The sequence below is a fragment of the Bufo gargarizans genome, chromosome 6 (assembly GCF_014858855.1).
Source record: "Bufo gargarizans isolate SCDJY-AF-19 chromosome 6, ASM1485885v1, whole genome shotgun sequence".
Classification (NCBI taxonomy): Eukaryota; Metazoa; Chordata; class Amphibia; order Anura; family Bufonidae; genus Bufo; species Bufo gargarizans.
This window is the reverse complement of record NC_058085.1, coordinates 122,664,967-122,688,324: the sequence shown is the minus strand read 5'-3', so window position 1 is coordinate 122,688,324 and position 23,358 is coordinate 122,664,967. Positions and strand designations below refer to the sequence as shown.

The 23,358-nt window shown below is 44.4% G+C and overlaps 1 protein-coding gene and 1 long non-coding RNA gene across 2 annotated transcripts; one reads left to right on the top strand and one right to left on the bottom strand.

The window, feature by feature from the left end:
• Positions 1 to 4,641: 4,641 nt before the first annotated feature.
• LOC122941022 lies at positions 4,642 to 23,074 on the bottom strand. Its single transcript, XR_006390406.1, has 4 exons — positions 23,050 to 23,074; positions 13,264 to 13,566; positions 9,116 to 9,193; positions 4,642 to 6,356 (listed from the first exon to the last, which is right to left on the bottom strand). It is a non-coding gene; the product is annotated as an uncharacterized LOC122941022 (long non-coding RNA).
• Positions 19,228 to 20,325, top strand: LOC122941018 (ADP-ribosylation factor 1-like). The gene is made up of 2 exons (XM_044297994.1): positions 19,228 to 20,004; positions 20,051 to 20,325. Exon 1 carries the CDS (start codon positions 19,423 to 19,425, stop codon positions 19,987 to 19,989), a length of 567 nt encoding a protein of 188 aa, XP_044153929.1. The 5' UTR covers positions 19,228 to 19,422; the 3' UTR covers positions 19,990 to 20,004; positions 20,051 to 20,325.
• Positions 23,075 to 23,358: the final 284 nt, after the last annotated feature.

Genomic DNA, 23,358 nt, shown 5'->3' with positions numbered 1-23,358 from the left:
GGCTGACCTGCACAATAGCAGGAATCACTGCTAACTGTGCACAAGAGGATCAGGGCAGTATGACTGAGCTACTTAGCATGTGTGACCACCAGTTCTGACATTATGAGAAGAAATCAAAAGAACAGCAGGAGGAACCCTAAGAGTCCATTCACATGTCCGCAACGTGTTTTGTGGATCCACAGATCCGCAAAACACGGACAGCGGCAATGTGCGTTCCGCATTTTGCGGACCGCACATTGCCGTCACTAATAGAATATGCCTATTCTTGTCCGCAATTGCGGACAAGAATAGGACATGTTCTATTTTTTCGGGAACAGAATTGTGGACCCGGAAGAGCGGGTCCGCAATTCCGTGTCTGGGCAGCACATAGAAATGAATGGGACCGCAATTCCATTCCACAAAATGCGGAACGAAATTGCGGACGTGTGCATGGACCCTAACAAGTATATAACTGCAGAATCTAGAGACAGAAGTGTGTTTTTTAATGATTCTAGCTGAAAAAAATTATGTTTTTCATGATTAAACAGATTAGATTGCCATATTTTGGTCAATAAGTGGGTGAAAAATGGCAGTATGTCTTAAGAAGCAAATACTAGTGAGCGCTTCCATTATGGTGCTTGCTGTACTCACCACTCGCTGGTCTAATCTGGATGACGTGCTGCACCGTGACATTACATTGCATTTCTAATGAGGAATGGGGGTCTGATGGAGGTATGAGGTCTGATGAGGATTCTGTGGTCTGACCATATTTCTTGCTTCCATTATGGAAGTGCTCATTAGTACACAGTAGGACAGGGGAGCCGTGAATACAGCACTCCTGGTGCTGGCTGTACGCACCATTCGCTGGTCTTCTCTGGATGCCATGCTGCACTGTGACATGACCATGATATTAGCTATACCTTTACTCAAGCTTACCTTTTTCTTGAATCCCTTCCAATGAACTCTCTACTCCTTATCCCAACCAAATAACCACAACAACCATGGTTCGGATTTAAATCTGCCACAGCAGCCGTTTTCTTTTATTAAATACATAAATAAATAACCACATAACAGTTAAATAACACAAAACCATAATTAACCCCTGGCGAGGGAGGTCCTAGAAGCCCCAAATAACCACAACCATCCGGCGACTCCATCTTACCCCCAGCCGTTAAACCCAGCTCAGAGGCAACCTTGATGGACGCCTTAAATTCCTCCAATCTCGATACTCTATGAGAGTCTAGCCCCTCCCGCGGGGCCCTCCCATCCTCATATATCAGTATATTTTATCCAACTTCAAGGACCCCCTTTCCATCTTATTTACGCAAGCCCACTGAACATTGCCCCTTACCAATACTAACTATCCCCCCACACGAAGTTGCCAATGGGCGGGTGGGTGGGCATTTTCCTGCTTCTCAAAATGGCTCTCCCTCACCTTCTCTCTCTACTCCTCTTAACTCCTACCGGGCTCTGCCCCCAGTTACCATAGCCACAGCTCCACCCCTCCTCTCTCAGCTCAAAAAATTAGCATATTGTGATAAAGTTCATTATTTTCTGTAATGTACTGATAAACATTAGACTTTCATATATTTTAGATTCATTACACACCAACTGAAGTAGTTCAAGCCTTTTATTGTTTTAATATTGATGATTTTGGCATACAGCTCATGAAAACCCAAATTTCCTATCTAAAAAAATTAGCATATTTCATCCGACCAATAAAAGAAAAGTGTTTTTTAATACAAAAAGTCAACCTTCAAATAATGATGTTCAGTTATGCACTCAATACTTGGTCGGGAATCCTTTTGCAGAAATGACTGCTCCAATGCGGCGTGGCATGGAGGCAATCAGCCTGTGGCACTGCTGAGGTGTTATGGAGGCCCAGGATGCTTCGATAGCGGCCTTAAGCTCATCCAGAGTGTTGGGTCTTGCGTCTCTCAACTTTCTCTTCCCAATATCCCACAGATTCTCTATGGGGTTCAGGTCAGGAGAGTTGGCAGGCCAATTGAGCACAGTAATACCATGGTCAGTAAACCATTTACCAGTGGTTTTGGCACTGTGAGCAGGTGCCAGGTCGTGCTGAAAAATGAAATCTTCATCTCCATAAAGCTTTTCAGCAGATGGAAGCATGAAGTGCTCCAAAATCTCCTGATAGCTAGCTGCATTGACCCCTGCCCTTGATAAAACACAATGGACCAACACCAGCAGCTGACATGGCACCCCAGACCATCACTGTCTGTGGGTACTTGACACTGGACTTCAGGCATTTTGGCATTTCCCTCTCCCCAGTCTTCCTCCAGACTCTGGCACCTTGATTTCCGATTGACATGCAAAATTTGCTTTCATCTGAAAAAAGTACTTTGGACCATTGAGCAACAGTCCAGTGCTGCTTCTCTGTAGCCAGGTCAGGCGCTTCTGCCGCTGTTTCTGGTTCAAAAGTGGCTTGACCTGGGGAATGTGGCACCTGTAGCCCATTTCCTGCACACGCCTGTACACGGTGGCTCTGGATGTTTCTATTCCAGACTCAGTCCACTGCTTCCGCAGGTCCCCCAAGGTCTGGAATCGGTCCTTCTCCACAATCTTCCTCAGGGTCCGGTCACCTCTTCTCGTTGTGCAGCGTTTTCTGCCACACTTTTTCCTTCCCACAGACTTCCCACTGAGGTGCCTTGATACAGCACTCTGGGAACAGCCTATTCGTTCAGAAATTTCTTTCTGTGTCTTACCCTCTTGCTTGAGGGTGTCAATGATGGCCTTCTGGACAGCAGTCAGGTCGGCAGTCTTACCCATGATTGCGGTTTTGAGTAATGAACCAGGCTGGGAGTTTTTAAAAGCCTCAGGAATCTTTTGCAGGTGTTTAGAGTTAATTACTTGATTCAGATGATTAGGTTAATAGCTCGTTTAGAGAACCTTTTCATGATATGCTAATTTTTAGAGATAGGAATTTTGGGTTTTCATGAGCTGTATGCCAAAATCGTCAATATTAAAACAATAAAAGGCTTGAACTACTTCAGTTGGTGTGTAATGAATCTAAAATATATGAAAGTCTAATGTTTATCAGTACATTACAGAAAATAATGAACTTTATCACAATATGCTAATTTTTTGAGAAGGATCTGTATATAAAGTGCCTCAGCTAAAACATGGCAAAGGGAAGATATGCAGTAAAGGTGAATACAGACCAAAACAGTCCTGGATCCCAACATGTGTTTCGCGGTCGCTTTCTCATGGGGTTATAACATGCAGAACTATTAGATCATTTGCTGGTTTTTATTTCACACTAATCATTTTTTTTTTTTTTTTTTTTATCAGAATCATATAGGGCTGCCCAAAGTATACAGTATATCTAATGCTAAAGTCAAGAATCGGATCCATGTTAGGAAACTACAACTCCCAACTTGCCCTGACTTGCCAGCAACTCTGGAGAGTCACAAGTTGCATACCACTGTCATACACAAATATGTACTAGTAAATAAGGAGGTTTTATGCAATATCCGGACCTAGTGGTCACATGGCAAGCAGTAATAGTGCACAACAGAACGGATAGAGGCAGCATCTGGAATACAGCAGTGGTGTCCTACTTATTATATCTGCTGGGTTTTCAGATTTTTAGCTTGGCATATTACAGATTTTGCTATGTAGATGTAGTTCAGATTTTCTACATTGGGTCAAGTAGTTAGGAAACTGCATTTGCTGATCTTTGATGCCACCTAGTGGATTATCCTTGGCAGATCCATGAATGAGACAATAAACAACGTGCTTCTTGCATAAAGGACACTTCAGACAAATTTAATATATTGCACCAGTTCAGACCTCGTTTAGTCTAGTTTATTGATAAGGGAGCATTTAATATAACATATTATTTACATGGTATCTTTGAAAGTAGATAAGTCCATCAAGTTCAGTGGTGTGATCGAGGAAAAACGTCCAGCGAAAGGGGATCCTGGGGACATAAGTTGTTTACAAAAAGGGGTCAAAGGAGGATGTTGACATATTTTGCTGCCCCATTTAAATGACTAGGTCTGCATCCAGTCCGCAAAAAATGCAGATCGGATACAGACCAAAAATACGGTCATGTGAATGGGGCCTAATCCAGATTTTGTTTGCACCATGGCGAAGAGTCAGAATTTGGCACAAGCAGCATGAATCTATGAATCCTTGCAGACAGGTGCCTACAGCTCAGGCTGGTGGAGGTGGAGAAATGGTGTAGGGAATGTCGAGAACCACCACTCTGATACAAAGTGTATAATAGAGCTATAAATATACAGACACATAGAGCATACGTGAAATCTCTACATAACATATGATTACAGCACTCACACTCTTAACCCTTCAGGAAGCAGCGATTTCACGTTTTTGCGGTTTCGTTTTTACTCCCTGTCTTCCCAGAGCCAGAACGTTTTTATATTTCCGTTCACATATGTGGGCTTGTTTTTTGCGGGACAAGCTGTACTTTCTAATGGAACCATATAATATTGCATACAATGTAGTGGGAAGCTGGAAAAAAAATCCAAGCAGGGTGGAATTGAAAAAAAAATAAACTAAATTCTGCTACAATCTTTAAAAGGCATTCCGTTTTGCTTTCCGTCATAATAGAAGTCTATGGGAATCATAACGGATCCGTCTGGTCTCCGTTATGCAGAATGGAAAAAAAGTCCTGTCGACTATGTTTTCCGTCTTGCATAACGGGAAGGCTTCCGTTTTGACTTCCGTCTTATGGATTCCATTATTTTCTGTTATAACCATGTTATAACGGAAAACAAAAACTGAATCCATAACGCTGATTAATTTTAGGGAAAGAGGGGTAATTTGAACTTTTGTATATTTTTTCAAATCTGCTTAAAACTTTTTTTACTTTTTTAAGTTACCCTAGGTGACTATATAATTACATAATTGTATGCTGTAATGGATATTTATCCATCACAGAATTCAACATTCAGCATATTAAAAAGCAGTGCTGCCACCTGCAGGCATGTATTGGAATATACTAATGATGGGCATTGGTGCCTCTGTGCACCCTAGTTCTGCTCCTTTGCTTTGCAGCCCCTCCCACTCAAGGCTGATTCACAGGAGCAGACTGTAGAATCATCATCTTGCCTGGATGTATAATCTCGCACCTGCACTATTTGGTTCAACATTGGAGCATGCACTCTATAGAACATTTTTGCCTGTCAGCAACAATGTGCTGTACTGCGCATGCACTAAGGCTGTAACGAACAATCCTATCAATCAGCTGCAAAGCAAAGTGAGGCATTGATCTCAGGCCCACCATCAGTGTAAAAAATGTTTCTCTGCAATGATCAACTAATAAAAAGTATGGTTTTATAACAGTGAATAAGACCAGGCATTGTGCTTGGTTTAGCACTCATGTTTATGGTGACAGACCTTCCTTAATGGCAGAGTATAAGGCATTACTCCAGTAGCAGCAGTAACTGGTATCCAGCTCTGGATCCCTAATGGTCAAAAGAAACCCACCAACACAATTCACACGTGGCACATCACAGTATAATAAACATGGAACAATCTCAGAAGTATCCAGGAGGTCTCCTCCACACCTTACACAGACCTAGACCAATACCCCACTGCCATGCCAATACCCCAAGTATTCTTCAATAACACTGCTTCTGACTGGTATTAGTTCTGCTCCAGGGTGGCTTGCTTTGTGATGGCTGTTACACGGCGACTTCTTGACTGCTGTGCAGCAGGCAGGTTCTTCATGTGGTTATATATGTTGGATGGCCTCTGTTACTCCACATCATGTTAACATTGGACCTCTGACTGGATTGAAGGCCAGTATAGAAGACTATTTCCTCAGTGCTCTTCATTTTCTTTTATCATTTTACACAGTTTCTCCATAGCTTCATGAAGACCTTCTCCTGTGATGCCAGAGCAACCAAATACATCCCACTTTTTGGTTGTAAATTTATCAAGATTAAGATGAAGCACAAGTTCGGAAGGGCTACAAGCCCCGTCTAGATCCTGCTTATTGGCCAGTACAATGAAAGGCAAGTCCTGTGTGTCCAAGAAATGTACTGTGTATTGAAGCTTTTCCTGGACTTCTCCAAAAATCTCAGTGTCCTTACTGTCCACTACAAACAAAAAGCCTTGGCAACCCTCCAGAAAATGTCTTTTTAAGGGCCATCCCATGGCCCCTAAACTAACATCCCATACCAGAAGAGAGAAGTCCTCAAATATGTCCAAGGTCTCTCTATTGAAACCAACTGTTGGGATAGTTTTCACGGTTTCATTCAGCTTTAGTCTGTACAGAATTGTGGTTTTGCCACTTCCATCAAGTCCAATCATTACTATAGCAGCTTCCCTTAGGTGTGTCCTTCTACACAGCCCCTGAACCCTGCTCACCAGGGTGCCCATGTTCTCTTCTGCAATGAAAATGTGGTGCATAGTAAGAAACATCCCAGGCTAGTGGCACGTGATCTCATGTGATCTCATTCTCCTCCTACTTCCTCCTAGTCATCAGTGTGCTATGCAATACTCTCCCTGCTGGACTCTGCTGTGTCACGTACAAACGCAAACAATGCAAAAAAAAAAAAAACTTTATTTCTTCAGATGAAAACAAAAGCATTGAACTTTGACCCAGCTGTCAGGTTGCAAAACGATACAGATGCAGCTCTGTATACGAATTTAACTCCTTGTTTACAGCCTTAGGCTACTTTCACACTGGCGTTTCTGGCCCTTATGCATTCTGAATGGATACGGATCTGTTCAGAATGCATCAATATGGCTGCATTTGGTCTCTGTTGCGTTTCTTAGATGGTCACTAAAACACAGCTTGACACAATTATGGTGCAATTCATTATTTTATTTTTTTATGAATAATGCAAACGGATCCGTTCTAAACGGATACAAGTGTTTGTATTATAGGTGCAGATCCGTCTGTGCAGATACAAGACGGAGCCACACCAAACGCGAGTGTGAAAGTAGCCTTAATGAGTACATTAGTAGTGGGAGATTTTGCTGCACCAAAGGGGCCCCTAAAGCCTCATAGACTAAGATCCTGAGTCATATTTAAATCCCTGACAGTCCGAGTCAGTTCCTGGTAATTTGTTGCACCGCCATGGAGTCCAGGGGCGTAGCGTGGGGGGGGGGGGCGTTTCCCCGGGCGCCGTCCGCTGGGCTGGCACAAGTTAAATCGCCGACGCAGTTTTTTTTTTTTTCCACACAGCGTCCAGCTGCAGGGCAGAGTGAGGAGGCGAGAGGGGCGGGGCATGCACAGTGGTTCCCGATAGGCTCCGCCCACCTTCCAGGCAGGAAAGGCAGTGCAGACTGCAGAGCCAGGAGCCGGAGCAAGAAGAAGCAGAAGATGGCTACAGCTGAATCAGTAGTAGACTGTAGTCCAGCCTAGAGACAGTGATTCAAGTGACCCTGAGACAGAGTGAGTGACAGTCAGTGTCACTGTCCCAGAGTCCCGAAGTCCCACCCTGAGTGTGTAATTAGGTCAGTAGTGACTAGTGTACTGTGTTGGCATGGGCTGAGGGCAGGCAGGCTTTAGGGGTAATATATGATAATATGAGTGAAGTCCCACTGTGCCAGTCAGTGTCATGAGAGCCAGGCCAAGGCTGCCAAGCAGATGGCACCATGGCACTGCAGTCAGAGTGCTGGTGAAGGATGGCCAGGGACACAGACAGTACTGCCTCTTTGGGATGCCATCTGCCCATCTCTGCTGTCCATATACCAGGCCTACCCTGGTATATGGACAGCAGAGATGGGCAGATGGCATCCTCTGGGCAGTACTGTCTCTCTGGTCATCCTTCACCAGCACCCTGACTGCCATGGTCCTGCTTGGCCTGGCTCTCATGGCACTTCACTGCCTGGTGCTCGGCTATCGGCACTGAGTGACTTAGTCAATGTCGCAGTGTGACTGAGTCACTCAGTGCCGATAGCCGAGCACCAGGCAGTGAAGTGCCATGAAAGCCAGGCCAAGCAGGACCGTGGCAGTCAGGGTGCTGGTGAAGGAAGACCAGAGAGACAGTACTGCCCAGAGAATGCCATCTGCCCATCTCTGCTGTCCATATACCAGGTGTACCAGCATTACCCCTTGATATACCACCTGCCTGCCTTGTCACCCCACCTAACACTCAGGGAGACAAGTGACTCAGACTGTTAGGTGTGGGGTGACCAGGCGGTATTTGAAGGGGGTAATACTGGTAGGCCTGGTATATGGACAGGAGAGATGGGCAGATGGCATCCTCTGGGGGTTGTATCTTACATGGGACTGTATGCTGGAGGAGCTGAAGGAAGAGTGATGCATTTTACATGGGACTGTATGCTGGATGGGCTGAAGGCAGGGCAGTGATGTATCTTACATGGGACTGTATGCTGGAGGAGCTGAAGGGAGAGTGATGTATTTTACATAGGACTGTTTGCAAGAAGGACTGAAGGCAGGGGGAGTGATGTATCTTACACAGGACTGTATGCTGGAGGGGCTGAAGGGAGCCATAATTGTTACTATAATACTACAGAGGTGGTCATTATAATAATAATAATAATACAGAGGGGGCCATTATATATTATAATTATACAGAGAGCATTATACTTATGGGCACTACGGGGGAAGGGGACGTCTGTTATCTGAGGATGATAGCAAAGTGAGGAATCTAAAACATTTTCTGCGAAACTTTGCAGAGACGAGACGAGGCTGAAAGAAGGTGTCATGATGGTCCTATCTCCGAATGAGGACGTTGAGGAAAGTCTATATAACAGGAGATGTCACTGGATGTAACAGGTATGGTGCTGTATTCTCCTGTATATTTCATAGCAATGTATGTTATGTCCATCCAAATATCTGTTTTTATGGGGTGGATATAGAATTTGGCCCACACTGCAGAAGCCTGGCCCCAGACTTCAGGTCACACTGTGTGTGTTCTGAATTCTGGGGGCTCACACCCATCTACTACATTATCTATACTCAGAGAGCTATCACTGTGTTATCTGTGGTGTTACATAGGACTGCAGGTGACATCTACTACATTATTAGTTTTTTTTTTAAAAGGGGCATGGTCACAGGTTGGGGGGGGGGCAATACTTGGCTTGCCCCGGGTGCTGGCTACCCACGCTACGCCACCGATGGAGTCATATCCTGGGGTTTCACCTGTGACATCATGTCCTCTGGGGCCCTCACCTGTTTCATTGTCAGGACTGGTTGCAGAGGAAACTTCTTATACATATTGGCCCCTGGCAGCACTCCCAGGAAATTCCACTGTAATGTAATAAAATTGTCTGTGAATTATGAATATGACTAGAGATTGTAGAGATTGCAATGCAAAGACATATACTATAGCTTTATGATATCAGTAAATATGCTTGCATAGAACATTGCATAAATGAGTAGATTCACCATCTTGGGCATTAGGGAAATGACATGTCTGGGGCCAAGAGTTAGAGGTGGTTCACAGCTATTTTTCTTAAAATTTGCACCCTAGCCAGCGGTACCTGTGGAAAAATTCATACTCAACTGCACTTCCCCATAGACAGGGTCACATGCCCAATCACCAAGGGGCACATCACATCACGTGCTGCTTGGGAACATGTCACTGCTGAGTCCAGTCATTGGCTGCAGTGGCACACATGACCCATCCATCCGGAAGTTGACAGACACGGACCAAAATACCTATGAACAGAGCCAGGTAGCCAGACGACAGCAGTGAGGAGCAGGTGGGTATGGATTTTTCTATAGGTAGATCTGGCTGGGGTACAAATGAAAGAAAACCTGGACAGCCCCTCCAAAGCATACATATTGGATATGTATTCGTTGACCTTCTGTTCATCTACTGTGTATGGTGGCCTTCTGGGATATGGACAACTGCAAAAAAAAAAGGGGGGGGTCAGTCAGCACATCCCAATGCATTGGTGCACGCTGCCATGGCTAGAAACACAAAGAAAAAAAAACAATGCGACAGCACTCTGCAAACACAAATAAAGTACAAACATGCCATAGTTCTAGAAAATATTCTGGTGCTAATTTTTATAAATTTGAGATTCTTGGCAAATACATTTTGTACAAAATTATTTGGGCCCGTCTGCCAAAAGTCAAGGCGATCTCTATAAGATGGGAACCTAACACTAAATACTACGTGTTATGTGTCATACTGGCAACCATAAAATTCAGGGAATGCGGGTTCCACATGCATGCTGGGTTGACGTGTGGCAGACGGCCCAAATAATTTTGTACAAAATGTATTTGCCAAGAATCTCTAATTTATAAAACAAGCGTAGCATTAGCACCAGAATATTTTCTATAACTATGGCATGATTGTACGTAATTTGTGTTTGCAGAGTGATGTTGCATTGTCTTTTTTCCTTCTGGGATTTGGGAGATAAGAATTGAGCAGGTTGGATTCCATTGCCTGATCCTTTTGTTACCGGGGAGATAAGATGCTGCCAGAGGAGTGTGACAGCAGCTAAGGGCAGATTGGGAACTTAAAGTGGCCCTGGAAAAATCTAAAAGTGAACCCATGTTGTAGGCAGGTCCAAACTGATAGAAGGAAAGATCGGGCAATGCAATTAGACAGGGTGAGCAATTGCATACAGTGGCACAAAATACTGCCCCAGCAGAACCAAATACCACATTGCAGCACAAAATCCCTCCTTAGAAGTTGCCCCTCTGTGGTGGCCATCGCCAACTGCCACGCTCCATCCTCCTACTGCAGATGCCTCAACATGGCAATACAGTTGAGTTCAGAAGTCATGGGGGGGCACATGCGGCCACCAGCCAGGTGCATAGGTTCTTGACATTCCATGTGTTAATTAATTGAGGGAGCGTCAGATCATTACTTACCTGGATGATGGCTATAAGGGTCCATTCACACGTCCGTTGTTTCTTTCCTGATCTGTTCCGTTTTTTGCGGAACAGATCTGGACCAGATCTGGACCCATTCATTTTCAATGGGTCCTAAAAAAAAATCGGACAGCACAATGTCTGATTTTTTTTTTTTCAGGACCCATTGAAAATGAATGGGTCCAGATCAGGAAACAGAACAGATCAGGAAAGAAAAAACGGACATGTGAATGGAACCTAAGTGAGGCCCTGGCCACTTCCTGGGCATCAGCCCACTGAAAAGTTTCCCTGTATGGTCTATGGCCAGTACACCCCTGGCAGCAGCTATCACCATGTGTATGGGCAGCTGAAGTCTCCTACAGCATTCACAAAGTTTGCATTTGTGTGTAGTGTATGTTCCCAAGTGACAAGTGTGCCTTAATTTGGGGTATCATAGCTACAGTGGTGGATAAGGGGCCCCCAACCTTTGGTGTTTTTGATGACTTTTAATGCCAGGGAGCTCATTGGTGTAAAGACCATGGGCCAGATTTATTGTTAGGATACACCACAAATACGTTTCTGCGACTTTTTCAACGGCACTTGTGCAAAAAACTTTCCTGAAAAGGTGCATGGTGAGGGCGGGGAGAGTGTAGGCCCGGTGGCCATGCTTAATTCATCATCTTCTACGCCAGAAGAACACGGAAATCTATGCCAGCCAGACATACGCACAGACTGACGGATGCTGCTCTTCATTTATGACGAGGCGTTCATCTCATCATAAAACTTAGGTGCACCATGCAGCAGTGCTGGTTATCGTAGCTTAGTTTACACTGCCGGGCTATAATAAATCTTCCCCATGTTATAAAGCAGCACTTTGACAGGAGAGCGTGAATTTGCATGGGACGTTCAGGAGAGACATCTGTTAGCCAAACAAGAATTTAGCTGACAGTTATCTGGGACAGTTTGCTGGGACTATTCCTAAATATCAAAGACAGTCCCAGCAAAGTCATGCAGTCCCAGGCTTAAAATGGGTGGGGCTTATTTGGGCCCTGTACAAAAGTGGGGCTCATTTCTATAAGTAGAAAAGAAAATCCCATTCCCAGTGTAAGCCGTGTCGAGGAAAGCAACTTTTACAGCAGCTTTTATGAATCAGATTTCATTTTACTGTAACAAGGCATTAAACAAAAAAACCAAAATGAACAAAGAATCAGGTTACATGCACTCAGCCGCAGCTGAGAACCCCTGTGCGGATCAGCAAGATGCCCCCTGGTGGATACCGAGGCAGTTTGCCGTAATTTGCCTATTGGCGGAAAAAACTAGAACTGTCCCACCGTACCCGTTATTACCCTTTGCAGAACGCAAATGATTGTGTGTATGCTTAGTTCAGGGTCATCTGCAGTACAGCACAGCAGCTTACAAACTCATCACTTCTATACAATATTTTCCCCCTTATAATAACACTAGAGTTGTTGCGATACCATATTTTTGATTCAATTTCGATACCATAAAAAAGTATTGTGATACTCGATACCACGCGAGAAATATAAACCAAAAAGCCACGTGCATTCCGCATTTTTTAAAAATGCCGAATCACGCAGTTTTTTTTCTGTTCCGGCATTCACCGCATAGATTTTTTTCTATTTTAATAGTTTGGACTTTTCATACGTGGCGATATGCTTATTGTTTTTATATTTTATATGTAGTTTATACTAAAATACTAATTTTTTTTTTTTTTTTTTTTTTTTTATTTAATAACTATTTCCCCCCCTTAGGGACTAGAACCTGGGATTTTTTCAGCCCTTGTCCTATTCACCCTGATAGATCTCTATCAGGGTGAATAGGACTTTATACTCTCCCTGCTGCTCTGTGCTTTGTGCACACAGCAGCAAGGAGCAGACTATGGCAGCCAGGGCTTCAGTAGCGTCCTGGCTGCCATGGTAACTGATCGGAGCACCATGCTTACACTGCTGGGGCTCCGATCAGAAGCTGCCACTGCCACTAATGAAGAGGAGGGGACCCTGTGGCCACTGCCACCAATGATTTTAATACTGGGGGGGGGGGGGGTTGAGGGGGGGAGGGGGCACTGAGCCACCAATGATTTTAATACTGGGGGGTTGATGGGGGGCAGGCGCAATACGCCACCAATGATTCTAATACTGGGGGGAGAGGGGGGCGCACTGCACCACCAATGATAATTAACCTTGAATACAGAAGGTGGGTACTGGCAGCAAATCAGCGGCAGTTAACCCCTCAGGTGCAGCACCTGAGGGGTTAACTGCCGCTGATCGCAGCTCCCTGTGAAAGGCAGGGTGCCGGCAATGTGATTCTGCTGCCGGCACCTGCCTCCTGTATTAAAAGTTAAAGACTACCTTTCGTGGGTTCGGACTTAGTTAAGTTACCAGGCTACATAGAGCGGCACCCAGGGATCTCCCTGCACCTACTATTATTCCTGTGCGCCGCTCCGTTCGCCCGCTGTGCACGATATTAGGCGGTGCGTGCACGATATTACTGACCCGGGTCTTGATCTGTATCCGATGATGCCTTCCAACTGAACAACAACAAATCCTTTCAGCAACTATGAGGTACTGCAGGTGAGGTAGTTCTCTGTTCCTCAGCTCCTATAAGCATTCCTGAAAAACAATTCCTTTTCCTCCGGACAGGATCTGTACTGGACGGTGATTACTAAGCTGCCGTTCCTGAAGCTCTAGGAGGCACTGACACCCTGGATGCAAGCAGATTAAGTTTGCACAAAGTCTCTTGCAAGATGTCTGCTCTCCTGCTTCCTGTTTCTTGCTTCTTCAGCTCAGCTCCACCTACTATGAATAAGCAAAAGAGTGCAGTCTGTTAGCAGTGTGGAGAAACAGCGGCCTTTTGTGGTCAAAACTCAGAATGACAATTATACACACAGAGTGAATAATGAGAGCTGTTTTACAATCTCACACCAGCACAAGGGGCTCCATAATGAAGTACGTTCAATATAGGCACAGGAGAGACAGAGATCAGGTTACTGCTCACCGGATGGTAAGAAAAGCACATGTGGGTAATCTGAAGGGAACAGCAGGTAATTGCAGCACCACCCGCTGGTGAGCCAAAGGAACCCTGATTATGTGGTAAACAGAAGGATGAAAAAGCAGGCTGAGGAAGTGCAGGCTACCTGAAAAAACTTCAGTGCCACATATCTGATGAAGAAGTTTGTGTTTCTGGTATCCTGCACTTCCTCACCCTACTTTTTTTCACTATGTTTACTACATGTTTAGGGCTCATGCACACAAAGTTTTTCCCGTGTCCTTTCTGGTTGTTTATGCGGCCCATAAGCAGAACTATTCACTTCAATGGAGCTGCAAAAAGACGGACATTCCATGTTAGTATGTTCGCATGTCCATTCCGCAGAAAAACAGAACATGTCCTGTTATTGTTTCCATTATGAACAAGGATAGGATTTTTCTATTAGGGGCTGGCCATTCAGAATGCACACGGCCAGTATCTGTTTTCTAAATCTGCAATTTGTGCATGAGCCCTTATAGGAGGGCAGCTGTCAATCGACTTTTGTGACACATAAGCAATGTTAGCATATGCTGCTTTCTCCCTGATCCTGTTATGCTAGTTGTCTGTAAGGCCTCATGCACACGGCCATTGTGCAGCCGTTCCGTGCATTCCACGGGCAACATCTGTGCAGCGGGCGGACCCATTCAACTTGAATGGGTCCGTGGTATGTCTGCACTGTGAAAAAATATGACATGTCGGAACTATGGAAAGAAACACCACGGAAGCACTCTCTAGTGCTTCTGGTGTTCCGTTCTGTGACTCGGTTCCGTATCTACGGAATTGCGGACCCATTCGGGGTGCACACGGCCGGCGGCCGTGGATTGCCGACCCGCCGTTTGTGGGCCGCAATATGGCCACAGCCGCCCAACGGCCATGTGCATGAGGCCTGAAGCTGTCACTGCCCTAATCCTGAAATCGCTTCATGCACTCTCACAATCCGTTATTTAAAAAATCTTCCAACACCGCACAAAGTGACAGAGCACTATGGAGGTTTTGAATCGTACCTTTAAATATCCCATGTGGTCTGACTAGGCTTGATTTTTTTTTTATTTTGGCTACAATAAAAATGTACAAAAGCTGCACAATGGGAATAAAGCACAGGAAAAATATAAGAAAATACACGTGCAGTTTTTAAAGTGACCCTCCAGTGTGGCAGCACATAGGTAGACATTTATTATAAAATGTATGGGTTGTTTGGTTTGGTCTGAAATTGTTGCATAAAATTTTTTCGGTAAATTGTGTGACTTAAACCACTTCATGTCACAGTGTTCTATGTTTAGGATAAATTAATGGTTTTACACCTCTTTTTGGTTACAGTTATCTTTTGTGACATTTCCAAATATCACAAAAAAGTTGCAACCTACACCAGGTCCCAAAATATTTTGACTGGCCACAATCCAGCCTTAGAATCGTCCTTGGGATAATTTGTACAAGTGATCCCACCAACAACATAAAGTAACATCCAGATATGTCACAGATTTTGCGGAGGATTTATCATAGATTTCACTGTCTGCGTTGCAAGGAGAGAAATCCGAAGGGAAGTTCAGAGTAAATTGGCGTGGATTCAAAATCCACAACACAAGTCGTTTTACACTGCAGATTTTTTTCAGCAGGATGGATGAGAGCTCCTAAAATCTTACCCACTGTAATATGCTACATGGTCTGCAACGGCAAACCTGCAGCTCATCTGTACTGTGTGTACGTACCCTAAAATGGTCAATCATCAAGTCAGTTTAAAAAAAAACACACTGCCTAAGGCTAATTTCACATTTCTGTTAGATGTTCCTGGATTGTTCTCCAGCCCCATTGACTACAATTGTGTCCAGCGAGATCTGGCTGCAACTTGGCAAATATGCCGGGATTCGGCCAGACAAAAACCGCTGTGTGTTCTTTGCCGGAGCGGCCTGCTGGAATAAAAGTGTGAAAGAAGCCTAAGGCCCCTTTCACACGAGCAATTTTTCCGCACCAATGAGAATGCATAGCACCCGCACTGCATCCTGACCCATTCATTTCAATGGGTCTGTGTACGTGAGCGTTTTTTTCACAAATCGGTTTCCACCCCCAGGGTTCTGTACTCTTGCAATACGTGGATGATTTGTTATTGTGCAGTGTGTCAGAGGAGGCCAATGTAACAGATGGTTTATCTTTGTTGGAATGAAATCTGAATGTGGACACAAGGTGTCACGCAAGAAAATGCAATGGTGTAAAAAGCAAGTTGAATACTTGGGCTTTGTTCTCACAAAGGAAGAAAGGAGAATCAGCACAGAAAGAGTCCAGTCTGTTGCGGGCCTGGTCACACCGCACACCAAGAAAGAAATGTTATCTTTCCTTGGTATGATAAACTACTGCAGACAATGGATTCCTGATTGTCATAGTAGGAGCAAAGTAATGAGAAAAGCCACTCTGGCAGACATGCCAGATCTCATCAGGTGGTCTCAGGAAATGTTTAATGCAATTGATTATTTGAAATGTCATAATGGAATCTCCCTGTAACTCTTCTGCTACACCCTGTAACTAGAGTTGAGCGAACACCTGGATGTTCGGGTTCGAGAAGTTCAGCCGAACTTCCCGGAAATGTTCGGGTTCGGGATCCGAACTCGACCCGAACTTCGCCCCGAACCCGAACCCCATTGAAGTCAATGGGGACCCGAACTTTTCGGCACTAAAAAGGCTGTAAAATATCCCAGGAAAGGGCTAGAGGGCTGCAAAAGGCAGCAAAATGTAGGTAAATCCCCTGCAAACAAATGTGGATAGGGAAATGAATTAAAATAAAAATTAAAATAAATTAAAATTAACCAATATCAATTGGAGAGAGGTCTCATTGCAGAGAATCAGGCTTCATGTCACCCACCACTGGAACAGGTCACTGTCAGATATTTAGGCCCCGGCACCCAGGCAGAGGAGAGAGGTCCCGTTGCAGAGAATCAGGCTTTATGTCATAGCAGAGAATCATGCTTCACGTCACCCACCACTGGAACAGGCCACTGTCAGATATTTAGGCCCTGGCACCCAGACAGAGGAGAGAGGTCCCATAGCAGATAATCAGGCTTCATGTCATAGCAGAGAATCAGGCTTCACGTCACCCAAAACTGGAACAGGCCAATGTCAGATATTTAGGCCCGGCACCCAGACAGAGGAGAGAGGTCCCATAGCAGAGAATCAGGCTTCATGTCATAGCAGAGAATCAGGCTTCATGTCACCCACCACTGGAACAGGCCACTGTCAGATATTTAGGCCCCGGCGCCCAGACCGAGGAGAGAGGTCCCATAGCAGAGATTCAGGCTTCATGTCATAGCAGAGAATCAGGCTTCATGTCACCCAACACTGGAACAGGCCACTGTCAGATATTTTTAGGCCCCGGCACCTAGACAGAGGAGAGAGGTCCCAAAGTAGAGAATCAGGCTTCATGTCATAGCAGAGAATCATGCTTCATGTCACCCAACACTGGAACAGGCCACTGTCAGATATTTTTAGGCCCCGGCACCCAGACAGAGGAGAGAGGTCCCATAGTAGAGAATCAGGCTTCATGTCATAGCAGAGAATCATGCTTCATGTCACCCAACACTGGAACAGGCCACTGTCAGATATTTTTAGGCCCCGGTACCCAGACAGAGGAGGGGTTCATTCAACTTTGGGTTGCCCCGCAATATTTAATGGTAAAATGAAAATAAAAAGAGGATTGAATGAGGAAGTGCCCTAGAGTACAATAATATATGGTTAAGGGGAGGTAGTTATAAATGTCTAATCTGCACAAGGGATGGACAGGTCCTGTGGGATCCATGCCTAAGTTCATTTTTATGAACGTCAGCTTGTCCACATTGGCTGTAGACAGGCGGCTGCGTTTGTCTGTAATGACGCCCCCTGCCGTGCTGAATACACGTTCAGACAAAACGCTGGCCGCCGGGCAGGCCAGCACCTCCAAGGCATAAAAGGCTAGCTCTGGCCACGTGGACAATTTGGAGACCCAGAAGTTGAATGGGGCCGAACCATCAGTCAGTACGTGGAGGGGTGTGCACACGTACTGTTCCACCATGTTAGTGAAATGTTGCCTCCTGCTAACACATTCCGTATCAGGTGGTGGTGCAGTTAGCTGTGGCGTGTTGACAAAACTTTTCCACATCTCTGCCATGCTAACCCTGCCCTCAGAGGAGCTGGCCGTGACACAGCTGCCTTGGCGACCTCTTGCTCCTCCTCTGCCTTCGCCTTGGGCTTCCACTTGTTCCCCTGTGACATTTGGGAATGCTCTCAGTAGCGCGTCTACCAATGTGCGCTTGTACTTGCGCATCTTCCTATCACGCTCCAGTGCAGGAAGTAAGGTGGGCACATTGTCTTTGTACCGGAGATCCACCAGGGTGGCAACCCAGTAGTCCACACACGTTAAAATGTGGGCAACTCTGCTGTCGTTGCGCAGGCACTGCAGCATGTAGTCGCTCATGTGTGCCAGGCTGCCCAGAGGTAAGGACAAGCTGTCCTCTGTGGGAGGCGTATCGTCATCGTCCTGCCTTTCCCCCCAGCCATGCACCAGTGATGGGCCCGAGCTGCGTTGGGTGCCAAAAACTGTGCTTTGACGGACACTAAATAACTTGACCAGCCACAGCAATAACCACAGATTTAGCTGAATATAAATTGTAAAAAATTCACGGGCTCCATCCCCACATCAATATGGCCTAGTTAAAGTGTGTCCCTACTCTATTTTGGTGCAGCGCCACATGGCTTCCACTGCCACCGCAACTCGGCACCTGAGGGCAGCGAGACCCAGCACCCCAACAAGACTCCTGCTGTCAGACTAAGCCCCCTTGGCACTGGGCACCACCAGCCCTCTGGCTCAGTGTCACAGCGACAATAGCCACCATGGAGCACTGTTCTGTGTGAACAGATCTCAAAAGCTCACCTTTCCATGTTGTGTCAGACACCAGACTCAGACCAAGTAGGTATTAATCCTTATGTATTCTAATTAAAAACACCTATGTCAGGGAAGGAGTGCTGATACCATGAAACAAAATGAGGAAATAGAAGTGTTCCCAGTACTGTAAGTGACTGTTGTTGCGGCTGTGGTGGTTGCTGCACCAAACTAGAGTAAGAATTAATAGCAGACTGTATTGGGGTTAATACCTACTTAGTCTCAGTCTGGTTTCTGGAAATAACACAGTGTGATCTCTTGTTAATTAATTTTTTTCCCACTTTTTCTTCACTGTGAGTTCTACCTCTTTTGTAGTCAACAATTTTTAGGTGCTGGAGTAAATTTTGTTTTAAACAAACAAAAACAATATCACAGTAAAAATGTTTTTTTTTTTCTGTTTTGTTTTTTCTCTGTGTGACTGAGTGCAGTAAAGTAGCATTTCCCATATGAATCTTCTATATTTCTGCAATAAAGTTGCATGTATACAAATTTAGGAAGGATAGTAATGAAGTAATTTCCCTTGCAGTGCTCATCAGAGTCACTGTCATAACAGGTTGCAGTGAAATCTTCCAACACGGCACAGAATGACAGAGCAACCAGGAAATGCTAGACACATGCTTTTGTCGTTATCAGCACTGGTAGGATTGACGTGTATAAAGTCTACATACAGAATGCACAAGCACAAGAGCAACCTGCTTTTTGATCCAGAAGAAAACATTCTTCAGCTATGGGTCTACTCCTGAGCAGCCTCCATCAAGCCCTAAAGAAGTTTACTGGATACGAAGCACGGCTCCTGATGCTGGGTCTAGATGCTGCTGGAAAGACAACGATCCTGTACAAACTAAAGCTGCACAAGACAGTCACTACAATCCCCACCATTGGGTTCAACGTAGAAACTCTAGAACCCATGCGTAATGTCACTTTCACCGTATGGGATATGGGCAGTCGGAACAAGATTAGAGCTCTGTGGAAACCTTGCTATCAAAACACAGATGGGCTTATATTTGTAGTGGACAGTGCTGACCCTGAGAGATTTCAAGACGCCAACTCAGAGCTCACTGCCATACTTGAGAGTGATGAAAGAAGAGGAGTCCCCTTTGTGGTGATGGCCAATAAGCAAGATCTACCAGGTGCCAGGCGCCCCGGAGAACTCTCCGAAGAGCTGGGACTAAGGAATATAAAAGGACACCAATGGCATGTCCAAGGATGTTGTGCTACCACTGGAGATGGACTTATTGAGGGGTTGGAGGTCCTTACTGACTTGGTGAAACAAGTTAAGAACAAGGCATTCTGACTATGTCAACAGGACTAAAAAATGCTGCATGCTACTCAAATATTTTAATATCACCATAATGTAAAACGCAACAATGTGACTTCCATTCCAGATCTTCTTTTAATGAGAAAATATGACTTGAGCACATCACAATGAACATAATACATTCATGTAAGGTATGAGCTGAGAATCACAATACACATGTACAGTATATATGCTGCCTAACTACTGACATTTCATCGCAACACCCTTTTACACTAGTGAATGGGTTAATACCCTGTCATTTCTATTGCTTCTCTGAATATTAACATTTGATTTTATAAATAAATTGCAATATGAAAATATCTGAAATATGAATATTATTATTGTCTGTCCTCTTTTTTATGAAAGCAAACGTAACCCAGCACAGTAGGCTCCTACATTAAACATGTACAGTTGTGTTCAAAATAATAGCAGTGTGTTTACAAAAATGAACAAAGCTCAAAATCCTTCCAATAGCTTTTATTTCCATACACACAAATGCATTGGGAAGACTACACATTCTATTCCAAATCAAAACACGAAGAAAAATATATAAAATTTGTGTTGTTCCTCTAAAAAAGTGAATATTAGCAGTGTTTGTATTCTCCTTTACAATCTCAAACATTCACTATATAAACTGAAAAATGTTTGAAGATTTTGCTCTACTTTGAATCACTTAAAGGGGTTCTGCACTTTGTTTTAACTGATGACCTATCCTCCGGATAGATCATCAGCTTCTAATTAGCGGGGGTCAGATACCCGTGACCCCCGCCGATCAGCTGTTTGAGAAGACAAACGGCGCTCCAGTAGCGCCTCGGCCTTCTCAATGTTTTCTGCCGGCTCACTGACCTCACGACTAGTATCAACTAGCGTGGGCGGGGCTAAGCTCCATTCAAGTGAACAGAGCTTAGCCCTGCCCACGCTAGTTGATACTAGTCGTGACATCAGTGGGCTGGCGGTAAACAGTGAGAAGGCCGCGACACTACTACCAGTGCCGCTGCCTTCTCAAACAGCTGATCGGAAGGGGTCCCGGGTGTCGGACCTCCGCCGATCATCAGTTAAAACAAAGTTCAGAACCCCTTTAACTAATATTTAGTTGTATAAACAGTTTCTGAGAACTGCTGTACATCTGTGTTGCATGGAGTCAACCTATTTTTGGCACCTGTGAACAGGTATTCCAGCCCAAAAATGATTGGACTACATTCCACAGTTCTTCTTTATTTCTTGGTTTTGCCTCAGAAACTGCATTTTTTTATATCAACCCACAAGTTTTCTATTGGATTAAGATCCGGGGATTGGGCTGGCCACTCTATAACGTCAATCTTGTTGGTCTGGAACCAATATGTTGCATGTTTGTTTGGGGTTGTTGTCTTGTTGGAACACAAATTTCAAGGGCATTTCCTCAGCATAAGGCAACCACCGCCTGTCAACTCCTGGCAGAGATACGGCCTCACAGAATAGAGGATTGCCACATATGTAAGCAAGGTAAGAAAGGCTACTTAAAACATGCCAAGGAATCAAAGGGGGTAAGGGATGAAGATACAGTCTGTCTATCCAATCTTTGCTGAGATCAAAACCATAGTCACAAACCCAGCAGTACCAAGCTTAGATATAGTGAAAACTATAGCAATTTATAATACCAGGGGCGTGTTGGTATATATATCCTCTTGACAGATGAACCATATTGCGTATTGCTCATCCAAGGGGCACCAGATGAGATAAAACTTGACCCCCAAAGAGAAGACAATATGTGGATAATGGATACCGACAGGTACTTAAAGTCTACCAACACACTGATGATAAATAAAACACCTTGTGGAAAACATCACATATGGATCAATCGATAAAGCTGACATAGGAGATATGATCATTGAGTCCATGAGGTCACAGCGTCCCTAATTTGAAGGTCCACTGGCCCTCCTTCTTTAGGATTCTTTGATCTAGATTACCTCCACAAGGCAAAAGGTCAGACCACCTCGATCCCCTAAAAAGATATTGCCCGTACGTCACCTGAATGACAGGTTTTAATGTGACGGACAACCGTAGTGTCAGCTGTTTTGCGGACAACATTTAAATGCTATCCGATACGACGTCGGAACTCGCGTATGATTTTTCCCACGTATTGTATAATAAATATTGTAAGGGATTCGTCAACCAGGTAGATGACACTGGTGTCTGAAAAAAGCTGTGGCAGAGTCTATCTTTAAGACCTCTTTGCGACCTCTTCTGTACGTAACCACTGGCGTGGGACTAACGAGATGACCGACGTCGGGATCTATCTGCAAAATACCCCAGTATTTGTGAAGGATTTTATGGATTGGGTCATTGACCTCATCAACCGAACATGACCCTGAGCACTATCCCCTTCATGAGTATTGAGAAGTGATTCCCGGGTACATGATAATGCATGCTGATACGCTGAAGAAAGTACCTTCCGGGGATAGCCTCTAACTTCTTTATTAACTTCAACCTTTCTTCATATATAACACTGCCGCCTCCGCAGTCCATGTAGAAAACACGTGTTGAAAAGATATCACAAAACGGCGGTATGCATAAGATTGTGGTTCAACTGTTCAATCTTGTCATTATACATAAAATGGTGGATATATTTCTCTCTTGAGTATCTGTACTCTCACTTTAAGTTATTTATAAACTTTATGATCTCTCTAAGAGGTATATCTAAGATGTGACCGATAGTTCTACTGATCTGTATGCAATTTGAATCGATTGCTATTTGTATGCTATTTGTAGTTTGCAATTGGTGGAACTGCAAGTAAACACATATAACCAGTTCAGTATACAGCTCTAATCACACTATTCACAATAGGAACATATCATAACTGTATTAAATACCTATTTTGCTTCCATAAAACTAAACTCTGTCTGGATCTGTGTGTGTTCAGCTCCTGTCTCTGGTGAATAATGATTCTAGCAGCTCCTCCTAGGGGAATTCCCAGACAGGTTGTGTGTGAGACTGGCTGTGATTGGTCTAGACTTCTGCCCAACAAAAATAGATTAACACTATGCTTTCTGTTGTTTCTGCTGTGTCACTAAGCTTACCTTTCATTACAAGATGATCTTTTTCTGTTTCTGTGAACACAAATATAACAGTTATATGACATCCAAAACATGATGTCACAGTAAATATTTCTGCTTTTGTCTTGAACACATAAACATAGGAACTGTATTAAGATTATTAGCAGGTTTAGCTGTATACACATATAAGGCATATTAGCAAACTAGGACAGGTCTTAGCTGGCCAGCTACACCCCTGACCAGCATACCCTGAGTTACACGCACCCCTGACCGCCACACTTGGCGTTACATGCACCCCTGACCGTCGCATTCTGCGTTACAAGCCGAATAAGT

Bases quoted from the DNA above. Each gene is read 5' to 3' on its own strand.
- LOC122941018 (XM_044297994.1), top strand. From the start codon at position 19,423: ATGGGTCTACTCCTGAGCAGCCTCCATCAAGCCCTAAAGAAGTTTACT.